This window comes from Lepisma saccharinum, chromosome 1 (assembly GCF_977018435.1).
Source record: "Lepisma saccharinum chromosome 1, izLepSacc3.1, whole genome shotgun sequence".
Classification (NCBI taxonomy): domain Eukaryota; kingdom Metazoa; phylum Arthropoda; class Insecta; order Zygentoma; family Lepismatidae; genus Lepisma; species Lepisma saccharinum.
In genome coordinates this window covers 198,117,671-198,131,339 of record NC_139229.1, presented here as the reverse complement: position 1 = coordinate 198,131,339, position 13,669 = coordinate 198,117,671, and the positions used below count along the sequence as shown (strand labels likewise).

The 13,669-nt window shown below is 38.7% G+C and overlaps 1 protein-coding gene across 1 annotated transcript in view; it reads left to right on the top strand.

The window, feature by feature from the left end:
* The first annotated feature begins 3,740 nt into the window (after positions 1 to 3,740).
* LOC145979532 (uncharacterized) overlaps positions 3,741 to 13,669 on the top strand; it is a 30,536-nt gene continuing 20,607 nt past the window's right edge. Inside the window, exons 1-2 of the mRNA XM_083112493.1 lie at positions 3,741 to 3,899; positions 9,691 to 9,852. Of these exons, the coding sequence (XP_082968619.1) occupies positions 3,828 to 3,899; positions 9,691 to 9,852 (234 nt within the window). The 5' untranslated portion in view covers positions 3,741 to 3,827. The remainder of the gene's footprint in view (positions 3,900 to 9,690; positions 9,853 to 13,669) is intronic.

Genomic DNA, 13,669 nt, shown 5'->3' with positions numbered 1-13,669 from the left:
ATTCTGGTATCATCTACCTGTACATGATGTTAAATTAGGTTAATAAGGGAGAAGTCACACCGAAGAGACACGCGACACGCGACACGTGACACGCGGCAAGCGACACGAGAGTTTCACACCGAAGAGTCAAGGTACACGCGACACGCTTGTTTCTTTTCTCAGTTCCCATGGTGGTACCGATATAGTTGCATTAGTCAGTTTACTAGTCACCCGAAAAAAAACGTAACAAGAGACGTTGTTACATTAAATCGCGTTGTAAAATGTGTGCAAGTTATTGAAACTCGGGAGATGCATGTCGTGCATGAGAAAACTGGGAAATTATACGCACTCACCTAAAACTGCATACGCTAGACTTTCCAGCCAGGATAAAGGAACCTTCCTGAAACCATTATTTTTTAAGTCATTGCCCTTAGCCCAAGAACGTTCCTCGTAAATACCTTTCCAGTATTTAAGATTTTATTCATGAATGAACGTGTACCGTTGAAATTAAATATTGATAAATAAATTCTGGCATAATCATGAAGAGTAATAATAGTTTGATTACGTGTAGGATTGTTAACAATTATAAAATTATGGATGACGAAGTGGTAATGTCGTCTCCTTTTAAATAAGTAATCCCATGATGCTTATAGTGGAGGCACATAGTGGCGCGTGTTCCAAATTAAACTGTAGGTCAAATCAGTAGCGGCTTCTGCCCATTCGCACGTGCACACCCAAATAAATCTGTAATGCAAAACATTATTATTATATTTATTCATTGAACTCTATCTCCTTCGAAACATCAAGTGTTCCCACGCCGCTCCACCAAGAGAGATGGTGGAGAAGCCTGCGATCAGTGATATCAACCCGCGTAGACCAGGCCGCGATCGGGGCTGGAACACAATGGTACTTTCGCTCGCTATGACGCTGTTGAAGCAGTCGCTGATTGGGTGTTTTGGCTTGAGCGCCGTATGAGGGAGGGTTGCATCATTTAGGAAAGCCGGGAACGCAGCGATCGGTGTGCTAGCAAATGTAGTGTTGCAAACCCATTCCATTAGATATGGTGTGACAAAGGCAACGCATACATCATTGCAAATTGAAGGATTTGTTTTTTAGAAAAGGGAAATTTCGATAGTATAATTTCCCTCCGATTCTGATCCGAGCACGACAGGGGAAGAAAAGGGGGGAGGTGAGGAGGGCAACTGAAAGCGAGACGGGTGTTTTATACATGCCTGATATTGCCTTTGCTTAGTGCATCTTGGCCAAAATAACCGGTCCCTGTAGCGCAGTAGCCGAATTATCAACCTGCGCGGAGTGAGTACATCAATCAGCCAGTTGTTTTGCATTGTGTGTGGCTGTTACAGAGTTGCAAAATTGTTTAGCGCTGTCAAAAGCTCGTACCTGTTTCAGTGCAAACTGTTTGATTTCATGATGAATAGGAAAAGTGTACATATCGAAAGCAGAGACTTGATATTTAACGTTGTTGACTTTTTTGAGGGAAGTTAGCTACAAAGCCTGTAGCAACTGCAGCAATGTATGGATACGGCGGAAGGGAAGGAAGCAGGGTAGTGTGAACCGAGTGAGTACTGTAATTTTCTTTAAGATTTATTTTTCTCTTGATTTCGCTGGATTTGCTTGGTTCGATCAGTCTGTCATTAGAAATAAACAACAGCTAGATAGATTACAATTGGTTTCCTCCATGTGGTAGTTGGATCGGCTTCTTTGGTGTAACATCGCTCATCTCGTGATTGGCTGGATAATTTCCAAAATTTGTAAAAAATCCGTGTTAAAAAAATCATGAAATAGAACTCTGGTATAGCCTCATTTTCAGTGAAAGGTGATCAAAACTTGGGTTGCCAATATATTAAGCATCATTATGTACGCAAAGACGGGTGCGAGTATTTGACAGAGGTGGTATAACACTTCTGGCCGCGAGACTAAAGTACATACCCATAGAGCTAGACCACGAGCCGCCACTGGGTCCAGTCCTGATTAGTCTATTTGTGCATAAAATGGACTTAAGAAACGAAACGTCTTAACTCAAATATGAAATTGGGATTATGTTGTTTGTCAACCACTTACAGCAGAACCTTTCGCAGCTCGGTATAGTTGATACGACGGCCCTGTATCGGGTCGGTCGCGGCCCGGCGATTGAGAAACACTGCACTAGATTATGTTATCACGTTGACTGATCTATTTTGGACTAACGTGCCTCCATGTGCTGGCTCTTTCAAATAAAAGCAGTCACGCCTTAAATGGCCATAACACGGCCTCTCTGCACTTTGTTGAAGGCAAATTAAAGCCGATTACTGCATTAAGAAACTTGATAAAACGAAAAGAACGTTGTGTTTAAATCTTAAAACATTGTACATATAGATACTTTAATATATCAACAAATTACAGCTTCAAACATATTGTAAGGCTGCGCTCTCTTCTAGAGTGTAAATATAGGTCGTTGGAGTGAAGCCTTCACTGCGCATACGCACTGAGGCGACACGATGCACGGTATTGAGTCCGAGCGACACGTAAGCGACATAAAACACGTGCAGCTTCCCTTGCCTCTTCTGTTCGAAAGGTTGCATTGATTACTGGCACGTGTCACTTGGAGCTTGTCGCGTGTCGCGTGTCTCTTCTGTGTGAAATCTTCCTAAAGAGCGTAAGATGCACGATCGAAAAGCGTCGAGGTTGCAGTGAAGAAAGAGCAATGAATGAATGAATCAATCACGTATCTATGGAGAAAGAGAAGGAAGTGATGAGATTCACTCGTTGGAAGGAAAAACTTGTGAAAGTTAAGAAAAGTCGTCAAATGGGAAGATCCTAAATTATGCTAAAAATCACTCTTATAAAAATTATTTGCTGCACATTTTAACCTGGTGGTGAAAATTGAAACTCTTTTCTTTTTCGTCACCATCCCCTTTCCCACGGCCTTCATAGGATTTACATAAAGTTTCTGTGAAATCCATTTCTTCGAACGGGCTTTGAGCAGAGCGACTTTATTTGTGGCCACTTGGTAGCATAAACCTAAAACAGAATGATCAAATGTAGGAAGTAAATTAATTTCCATTAAAACCAACTAATTGGCACTTGACCGAAGACCTCTTGCTTGCGTATCTTCTCTTCAGACACGTCGACTTTCTCTCAAATATTCCATAGTGAATTCTATACAGAATCGTACATTGTATAAAAGATGAGCACGTGAGTAAGGGGCAATGAATAAATTAAGGAGCATGACCTGGTCCCCCCGCGTGCCTGTGAAGTTCATGCTGAGCTAAACACCTGGGCTGTTGCGCAACTCAGGTGGAAAGTTTTTTCCTTATAGAAAAAAAATCCGGACGTTAAATAAATCAGAAAACCAACCAACCAATAACTAGCTTCATATTAATCTACACGTATGTCACATTGAACAATTGATAGCAACGTCAGGATGCAATACAAAGACAGATATCAATCTTTTCTTCTTTCCGATCCATTGGAATTAACAATCGATCCCTGTACTCACATTGCACGCAAAAACTTTTATTTTCATTTCAATCAGTGCTATTTACACATCCCGAGTTACGTTACCGGATACGAGATAATATATAAAATCTACTAAAAATTCAACACTGTAATCATTGAATAATCTTCACGTTTCCTCTCTTTTAGGAATTTCATTTATTCTCGCCACTCGGCATGCCAATGTTCGTGTCGCCAATAAATACAAACAATGGCTTTTGAAAGAATTTCCTGTCATGAAGGATATACGCAGATACAGATGATACCGCCATTGCTTTAAGGATTCTCTGGCGCCTATCACCACACACTTTGTCGTCTATACCCTCAGAGTTTGGCTTCTTCGTTATTCGACCATGGAACTGTACTGTTTGATTCTAGGGCTTGTCTTATACTTCAGCCATGTTCCTGTGTATGCCGAAGATAATGTGAGTAGGCCGATTTGTTGAGATTCAACGGAATTATTATAAAATGTGAAAACATTGTTATGCAAAAAGGTTATCAATTAGTAATTTCTGCCGTCCGCAGGATATTTTCTCAGGGGGTGGGGCAGTGATGCTCAATGTGTGAAAAACGTGGAGTAATGCTTTCCTCGAGTTAAGAAAATTGTCATATAGGATCCACACCACATTTGCATAGGCACTTAATCTGCTGTCTTTCACTTCCATATGTTCATGCATCAATTTTACCATTCGAATTACATAAAGTCTTTCTAGATATCTCGGGGGGGGGGGGTAACTGCCCCCTGGGCCCCCTTCTGCGGGTGCTCTTGTTCTGTATTATTTTTGAAACTGGTTAACAACTTTTTGTTAATTTTCTGCTGCCTGTTTATACTTGTACAGTCACGGCCACTTATGGGTTGTTGTAACTATTCCATTGAAATTCAATGAAATTTCTACAAGCCAGCACTGTCTGTGACTGTACAGTCACTGGCAATAAAAATGGGACAACTAGATCCTGACATACCCGCTTCCCTGTGAGGCATCATGTGTGTTGTCTAACTCTACGGCGGGAATAGAAGTTTCCATTGAAAAATTGCTATCAAAATTTACTTATCGCCGAAGAGTTAGGCAACACATATAACGCCTTTCAGGGAAGCAAACATTTCAGGATCGAGGTGTCCCGTTTTTATTGCCGGTGACTGTACATTACATTCACAATCGGATACGAGGAATAGGCAACACCAAGAAACAGAGATCGTATTATTTGATGGCATTGCTGTACTGAAAACTATGTTTACCCAGTAATGCCAGGCTAGCTATGGGCATAACATCAATCGCGCACACATATGTATGACAAGTACATTTTTTCGCTCAAAATGGAATCTTGGTAAGTGGCATTGAAAGCTAGTTGACTGCCCATCTTAATATTGCCACCCGATGAGGCATTGTGCAGTTGTTGTTATCTAATCTCGAACAGACTTGCAGTGTTTTCCGGCAGCGTTCGAAGATGGATGTAAGTAGAATAGCTAACAGTACAAGGTAAGCAAGGATGGACAAAATGCAAAATGGCGCAACTAAGGTGCTTGACTTGAAAGATTGACTAAATAATTTGGCTTATTTTACTTTCTCTTTTCAGCCAATTTTATAGCTAATCGCCAAAATGGGGATGAGTGATCATTAGAGACCGGATTTTAAAGGAAAAAGCGGCCCCCGTGGCGGAGTGGTTAGCATATCGCGCTACGACGCCAAGGGCGCCGGGTTTGAATACTGGCCTGGCCTGGGCATGGATGTTTGTGGGTGTCCATTCATCATGTCATCAATCAACCCCATCTTCGTAAATTAGCCAAAAGTGGCACAAAAAGCGAAGTAAAATGAAGCAAATCAATCGATCAATAAATAAAAATTTTACTCTAAAAAGGACGAAAAAGGAAAATAATTTCCAAAAAAAGCAGGAAATGAAACATGACTGTAGTTTATTTTTGCACTCCACTAAACATAATATTTTAAATGAAAGCATTCATGTGTAAAAAGGTGTACATTAAATTCCGTATGAAGTAAAAAATGCAAGAAATTTTATGTATCCTTTTTATATATAAATGTTATGTACTTACGTATTGTGCTTTCAATTAAAATAATATTTTACTGGAGTGCAAAAATAAACTGTAGTTCATTTTCATCTTCTTTTTTAAAATTATGTTACAGCGAGTAATCTTACCATCCGTTTCTGTGAAATCTTCCTTGAAACAGCTTCCTGCATTGCATAGCTTGCTGCCACTTGTACCTGTTTTTGCCATTTCACTGACACTCAATACTGTCGTCACTGTCACTCAATAAAGTTAAAACTATTCTAAAAAAACTTCACAATAATAGTCTAAATCTAGCAGATAAGTACACTTTCAACTCAACAGCCATGCAGCTTACAATGTGTTGTCGCATTGTTGCAACAATCGCTGCAACGTACTATAGCCCGACAAATATACTTACTATCTCTGCTGTGGGACACAACTCAAGAAGCAGTGTTGCTAATGGAGCAGATAGAAAAATCGCTGCAGTGCGCCGATGCACAGCTGTTGCGTACAACAAGAAAATTAGAGAATTCAGCTCTATCTAACGTTGCGTTTTAAACGTCATGCATTATACCAGGACTAGAATTAATATGTACTAACAAGTGACTTTGTAAGTACATACATATGTACTAAAAATTCGCAAAATATGAACTAACACATACGTAAAATTACCCAAAATATTGCAAAGAAGACTTCTTCATAGTGATTCCTTATTTGAGTGATTTCAAACAAAATAAACAATTTATTATTTTCCATTGCATTAATGCACTGGTGGGGTTCTAACTATTCACTCCCAAAACCCGTCTACACTGGTACGGAACTGCAACGACAGATAATACACGACGGACACTACCACTGTTTTGAGAACTTATAACATGCGAAAGTTTTAAACCGCGACAATTGGACCACAACACACTCCTTCTCATAGGCGTACGCACGGGGGGGATGGGGGCAAAGTAAGACAATTTTTCCCTCTCCATAATCATATTTTTTTCCACGCAAAGACTAGCAAGGTATTTTTCCATGGGGCATATTACTTCAATAATAGTGTTGTCCCCCCCCCAAAAAAAACAACAAAAAAACAACAACTTGGATTTGAAATTATCGCATTAATGTAAATTACTATGACTGAAAACAAATTATAGCTGTGCATTAGATTGACATTCTATTTCTAAGAGGTAGGTGTGGCCATCGTTTCATACCCCTATATTATTATACTTTCACCTAGGAATTTAGTGTAGAGGAATCTTATTGCCGTTGTTAAACGATATTATACTCTTAGAGGAAATAAAGTATTTTCAAGCCGATTAAAGTTGCAACTACGGGGGAAGGGAGTGCAGTGGCGCAACCACAGGGGGGCAATGGGCATTGCCCGCCCCGAACCTTGGACGGAAAACAATTCTCGGGGAAAAAAATTGAGGCAAAAGAAAGCAAAACTAGTAGAATCTTAAGAGTAGCATGCCAAAGGATACTCAAGATGGAATTAGTTCCCCCGTCTTTCTTTCATTATTTCTTCCAGACCGCCAAGAGCACCTGCAGGAGGGCACAAAAGGGAAATTACTCCCCCCTCGATATCAATTTTCATACAAATAAAAATACTACGTAATAATGTAATAATGAAATAAAAATACATTTCGTAAAATTTTCTAGCTCGCTTCGCTCCCAATATCTGTTTTTCTCAGTCTCGTGAAGTTCAGAGCCGTAGCTAGGGAGCGGCGGGAGTCGGCTCTGGGCGCCGAATGATCTACTAAATGAAAAAAATTGCAAAAGAGAATGCCATGGTGCCCTATGAAATTTTTTGTGCCATATTAAAAAAATATTGTTTTCAGTTTGCAAAAATTGGGATATAAAAAGTTTCTCTTCACTCGCAATTTTATTGTTTTATGTAATGCGTTGTAAATTATCAAATAGGTAAGTTATTGCTAAGTACTTCAGACTCTTGCGGCTAAACAGTTTTCTCCTAAATCCATGAACACGATTGTTTGTAGAGTGCATCACACATATCTTTGCCGTTGCGCACATACCAATTTTCGTTTCGTCTCCCTCTCTCTTAGCATCATGTGTTCTACGCTGCTCGCCAACCTTCGCCATTGTTGCCATATTATCATTCCATTCCTGGACACACTCGCGCAAACATCATTGAAAACAATTGAATAGCGCTCCAGCTCGCGGTTCACACCGTTCGGCAGGGACGGTAATGTGGCAATATAGCATGACGAAGTGGTTGCTTCTTTTATGCAGTGCATGTTCATTGGCTAGCTAGTAACGTCAAACCGGTCAAATACTAAAAATAATATTATGGCGCTTTCAATTCAATAAAACTCACTACCACTTTATTTTTCTTATTCAGTGATAGAATAGTGCTTCCTTAATACAGTTGGCGACACTAGTTACTAGCTAGCCAATGAAAATGCAATGTGTAAAAGAAGCAACCATTACGCCATGTTATATTGCCATGTTAACATCCTTGTCGAATGGTATGAACTGTGAGCTGGAGCGCTATTCAATTATTTTAAATTATGTTTGCGCGAGTGTGTCCAAGAATGGAATGACATATTGGCAACAATGACGAAGGTTGGCGAGCAGGGTAGAACACATGATGCTAAGAGAGAGGGAGACGAAACTAAAATTGAGATCTGCACCGCGGCAGAGATAGCTGGGTCGGGCTGTACCAACATTCATGGAGGGAAGGTAAGGTAGAAGCTGCTTGTTCTTTCGTTCCTCTAAGCTGCAGCAAATAGACAATTGTTGAATGTTTTGTTTTGGGGAAAATACAGTCGAACAAAATATTTGATATATATTGTCAATAAAGGGACCAAGGAAGATATTTTTAAAAGGGGTGAAAATGGGAATATAGGCTGAAAAACTAGTCAGTAAAGGGACAAGAAAGGATGATGTTTTTAAAAAAGGGGATGTGGGCTGAAAAAGGGAAGAAAAAGGGAAGTCAAAACCATGTAATCTTGTTGGTGGAAGATAATTATCAATACTGTTGTTATTTATTGCACTGATCCACGTCGAAAAATAAAAAAGGAATTCCCTTTAAAATCCGCCCTCTAGTGATGATATAGATAAAGTGACACTCACAAGGAACACTCATGCTCAGGCCGGGATTCGAAACGGGGTCCCCCTGGTGTTGCAGCGCGCAGACTCCGCCACGGAGTTCCGCATGACTTGGAAGAACTTGACGAGGTCATGGGTATTTCTATTCCCAATGCCAATGGCGAGTCCTACAGATAGTGTTACAATGCTCATGAAGTATGTAATTACGACAGCTTGTCTACTACTATCACATTACTCAAAAGCACTTTTTACTTTTACTGATCCCTTTACTTGATCTGCACCTAAATTCTTCCTTTTCATTATCAAACGGAGTAAATATGGTGCATCTAGTTGCAAAAGTGACTTGCAAACAGCTAAAGTTTGAATTTGAATTTAAAATTTTGGGTGCGTCAGCACTTAGGCTATGTTGCACCCTTCACATTATACGGGGGCCAGCCCCTTATCATTACAAATAACAACTCGAACGTTGCATAACTAAAAATCTTAAAATCTTCTGACTTCTGTTAAAAGCTGAGGCTGTAAACGGGCACTCAGCACACACAAGGACAAGAAACAGGACAACACAAAAAATTATACTGGCCATAGTGCCAATCGCCAGAGCCTCGTTAGTCTTTAGTCCAGGGTGTACTACGTGGAAGTGAGGTTGACTTTTGTTCGCCTACGTGGAAGGTATATATTAATATTAATAAGGAAACTTATTTGGATTGAAGTCGTTGCTTAAAGGTGAATGTGGTTAAGAGGCGCACACTTCAGATCAATTTGGGAGGAGGGCGGTAAACAATACTCTCTATGTAAATATACATAAAATGGGGCCTTCTACGTGAATTGGGGGGTGGGAGCAGAGAGTGCTTCCTCCCGCAATGTGGTTAGCTTGTATTTTGCCTCATGACCATTTCGTACTAATTTATATTGTATTTTGTGCTTACATTTTCAAGTTATTATTTTGTTTACCATCAAATGACAAAACACTATCCATCAAATAACATATTAATTGTTGTAATTAGATTTCAGAGATGTGTGCATGTGTGTGTGTGTTTGTACATGTTTATATAAAATTGTTATAACAATTTAATATTAGGTAAGGTGTGTGTTTTTTTTTTGTTAGCTGTTAACTTTTGTGGATCTAAACATGTTTCTTTCTATTTTATCAGGACGGAAAAGTAACAATTGATCTTGTTGAATTCAGAACTTGCGATGGAGTACAAAACCCCAAAATAGCCTTTGGGAAAACTGATTTGTGGAAAAGAGACGAGTTCATACTCGACCTCAGCTGCGAAATTGACTTAGGAATAGAAGTGGGCGATGGCATCTCGGTAAGATGAATAACTTTTTAATTACATTTCCTGTTTTTGATTTACATTTTCCACGTACATAGAATGTCATAGGCAGTGTGCGAATTAACAAAGGTGATGCCAGGGATTTACCCCCAGCCCCCCCCCCACACAAAAATGTTCATCCCTGGCAAAAGAAAAAATCTTTAGTCCTGCAAGATCCACCCCCCCCCTCCGGCCAAAGAAAATTAAATTGAAAGCATAAGCCATTTCTTAACTGTGTAATAAGCAGCACTGCTGACATATCATTCTGAAAAATAGTTATTTAACCTTTAATACAATAGCATCCTACTTCGCATATGTTCTATTTTTAAGTAGCCCATTGTTTACTGTTTACATTGTTGTCGGTTGCAGATGTTTTGCAAAGAGCTCCCAGACTAACGGCGTTATTCTGTCCATTGTTATGTTAACTACGAAAACATACCGCTATGGAAAATAAACTTGATTTCGTTAGCTTTATTCGTTAGAGATTGTATCTTTTGTAGAAGAAAGGGGCAATATAAATGTGAAATTTTGTCGGTGTTACTAGTGTAGTAATTTTTTTGTATACGCGTTTTCTTAGAATGTAAATATCTATAGTAAGTGCTTTTAAATTGCTTGTAATTGTTCTTTTAAGACTTGATGTCCTTGATTTAGAACCACGGTTCTAAGGTAGCTCCAAAGTAATAATTTATTCGTAGCAAGGGGTGGGCGACCGTCCGGGGCCTCGCGTCCCATGAGGTTGATACGAAAAGTATAATAAATATACGCGAGAAAAATAGACGGAAAAGGCTAATTTTTGCGGGCATTAAAATTAAAACATTCTGTTTTATATGGCTTTAAAGTCTAGATTAACGTTATAATTTGAATGAATACGTCAAATCAGAGTCGTAACATGCAGGCGGTAACATGCAGAGTAAAAATTATTATTTCTCGTGTGAAACATTTACGCAAAAAAATTATGTGCGTCCTTCAATAATTTCTTCTTTGTGATATTTAGGGAAAGCGGGAGCTACTTGCAACACTTTTAAAATTTTCAACTTCAAAACATTGTATAATTTTTGCTTTTCAACATACGTCCACGAAACTGTAGTTGAAAGGCGCGATACATTCCACTTGCACAGAAAATTTGAGAACCTCGACACTCATGTACTTTTATTGGAAATATAACATTTCCAAACACCTAACTTTTGTTGCAACACTTGGAAACATAAATGAAAGTAAGAACGAAAATCTTAATTTATTTAACAAATTATACAAAAAACGATATGAATATTATGTTAGAAACTGTTCATCATATGCTGACACTGTAACAATATTTTAAACTTCAAGTAGGCCTAGGCCTAAATTTAGCATATTTGTGGTTTATAAATGTACGCTAGATAAAGGAGTGTACAAACAAAAGAAACACTTTCTTGAATCTGAGAAACAATGATGGCAGACATAAAACGCATCTTCTTTCGCACATTTCTTGAAATGTGCCCACCCGTCACACTCTATACACTGTACCCACTCCCTTCCACCTGTTGCAACTTACCCCTCACCCACTTTACTTAACAAAAGGACGAACATGTCTTCAACATGAGTCTCATTGTAAACATGGCTGTTATTCTTTTACAGGTGAAAGTACATGTGTATCATTAATAGCAACATAGTCAACTAAAGTTACTTGTCCAAGTCGCCAGTCACTCCAAAATAAATTATTCAAATTTTACTCACCTAGTCTGAAAACAACAATTCTTATTTCCTGTAACTGTTATCAGCTCGCGTGCACCAACAATCTAGAACTTTTCTTCCTCTACAAAATGCGCATGCGCCAAGGGCAAGTTCGTTCTCGTAACTCTTCACGTTCAGGAGATATTAACAGTGTTGCAATCTACCCCTGTTGCAACTAGCCCCCGCTTCCCCTACATCGTAGAAATTCGGAAATGAGGAAGGAAAGAAAAACTCATTGAAAATAATATAAGTTATATTTAAAGATTCGTACTTTGCATTTCTGATTTTCTTTTAAAAGAAGTTTATCATATTTAAGGATAGTTCAGTTATGGCTTAGTGCAGGAACAAAGTTGGCCCGCAGAGCCCTTTGCAGTGGCCCGTGCCCATTTGAAAGATTAAGTATTTAACATAAAAAACTGATTAATTAAATGGTAGATGTCAGCATATTACAGTTCTCAATACTGTACTCTAGCTTCGTGGCCGACGTGCGTCATTGAAATTGTTAATGTGGCCCGCATTGTCAGATGAGTTAAAGACCCCTGTCTTAGTGCCTGAAGAACATCTTAAAAAAGGTACAATTACTACTACTTTGGTTAAACAAAATTCCATTAATGTTTAACAAGAATATACCTCTGCCAAGTGTAAGTTTCCCTGTGGTATATTATTCAATATTATTCTCGTCAGCAATTTATTATTACTATTAATATTTAAATATGATAATTTGCTGACGTACCTTTGAAGATTTTCTATTTCAAATTTAAAGATCGAATGGAGGCTTCGCATTCTAATCTCGCCCAGGGCCTCGCGATATGTTGCTACGCTATTGCAAATTTGCATACCCAAAAAAAACTTTCACCAAGTCAAATCGCAAATCCCACCCAGCCAAAGCAAAAAGCTTAATCCACACACTGCTCATATGGTACTGCACCAGATACAAATTACTCGTAATTATGCTATCTAGAAGGACTATGAAGAGTAGTTTTCCTCTCAAACTGAGAACACTAAGATTTCGGATTTTCCCAGAATTTTGGACAAATTCTATCTGCCTGAAGAATATGCTACTGTAAGAAAGCAGTATCTGACATTTTTAAAGCACTACATACATTCGATTTTAAAACGAATAAAAAGCTTGACGTAAAATGTAACATTCTTTTTTTCTTTAAGGAAACAAGCAAGACGAGATTGGTTGTTTTCAGAACTTTTTAAAAAATAATTTCTTATGAAACATTTTATAGCTCGTATCAGAACACCTTATTTCTAGGGGAAAAATAGACCTTTTTAAAATTAGTTTGTAACAATAAATTTAACGATTTATTCCTTGTTACCTTCATATGTACAAGGTGCGGCAATAAATCGGGCGAATTTAAATACTCTACAATTAAGACAAAATAATACATAACAGAACATACATAATTAAGACTGATTATTCGCTGACGAAGAAATACCAAAAGAAAGTAAAAAGTACAATTCTCTAATTTTTATTTATTTGAAAATAACATTACTACGATGACCTCCATTTCGTTCAACACACTCTAACAATCTTTGGGTAGGAAATTGATCCACCTCTTCTCGGATCCGATCTTTAAGTTCAGTGAGGGTGCATGGAGGTTGGTTGGAAGAGTGTTTTTGTTTTCAAATATCCCCGAAGAAAATAATTACACGCGGACAGATCTGGTGATCTGGCTGGCCAAGGAAAATCCCTGTAGTATTTTAAATGCGATTGAGAGAGAATGCGCGATGTAACTCCATGATACTCCATTGTAACTGAATGGTAGAGCAGGGGCTGCAAGGTGGCGGTAGTCACGTGTCGCCTTTTCTCTATCGCCAGCTATATTCAGTGCAGCAAAATCACCCGATTCATTGCCGAATTCTTATATAAGTGAACGAAACAGACAGTACTGAATTGAAGACTAAAATTGGTAAACGATATAAGTGCCAAATAATTTAAAACACCGTTTTCCACGTTAAACTGTAATGTGGCATGCTTTATAATGTGGTAAGCGTGAAATGTGGCTGGTAGCCCTCTAGTAGTTCAAAAGAGCGTGTAAAAGGTCGCTAGTGTGAATGTCCCTGCGGGCTGATTTGGTGAACGATGGAAGTGCCA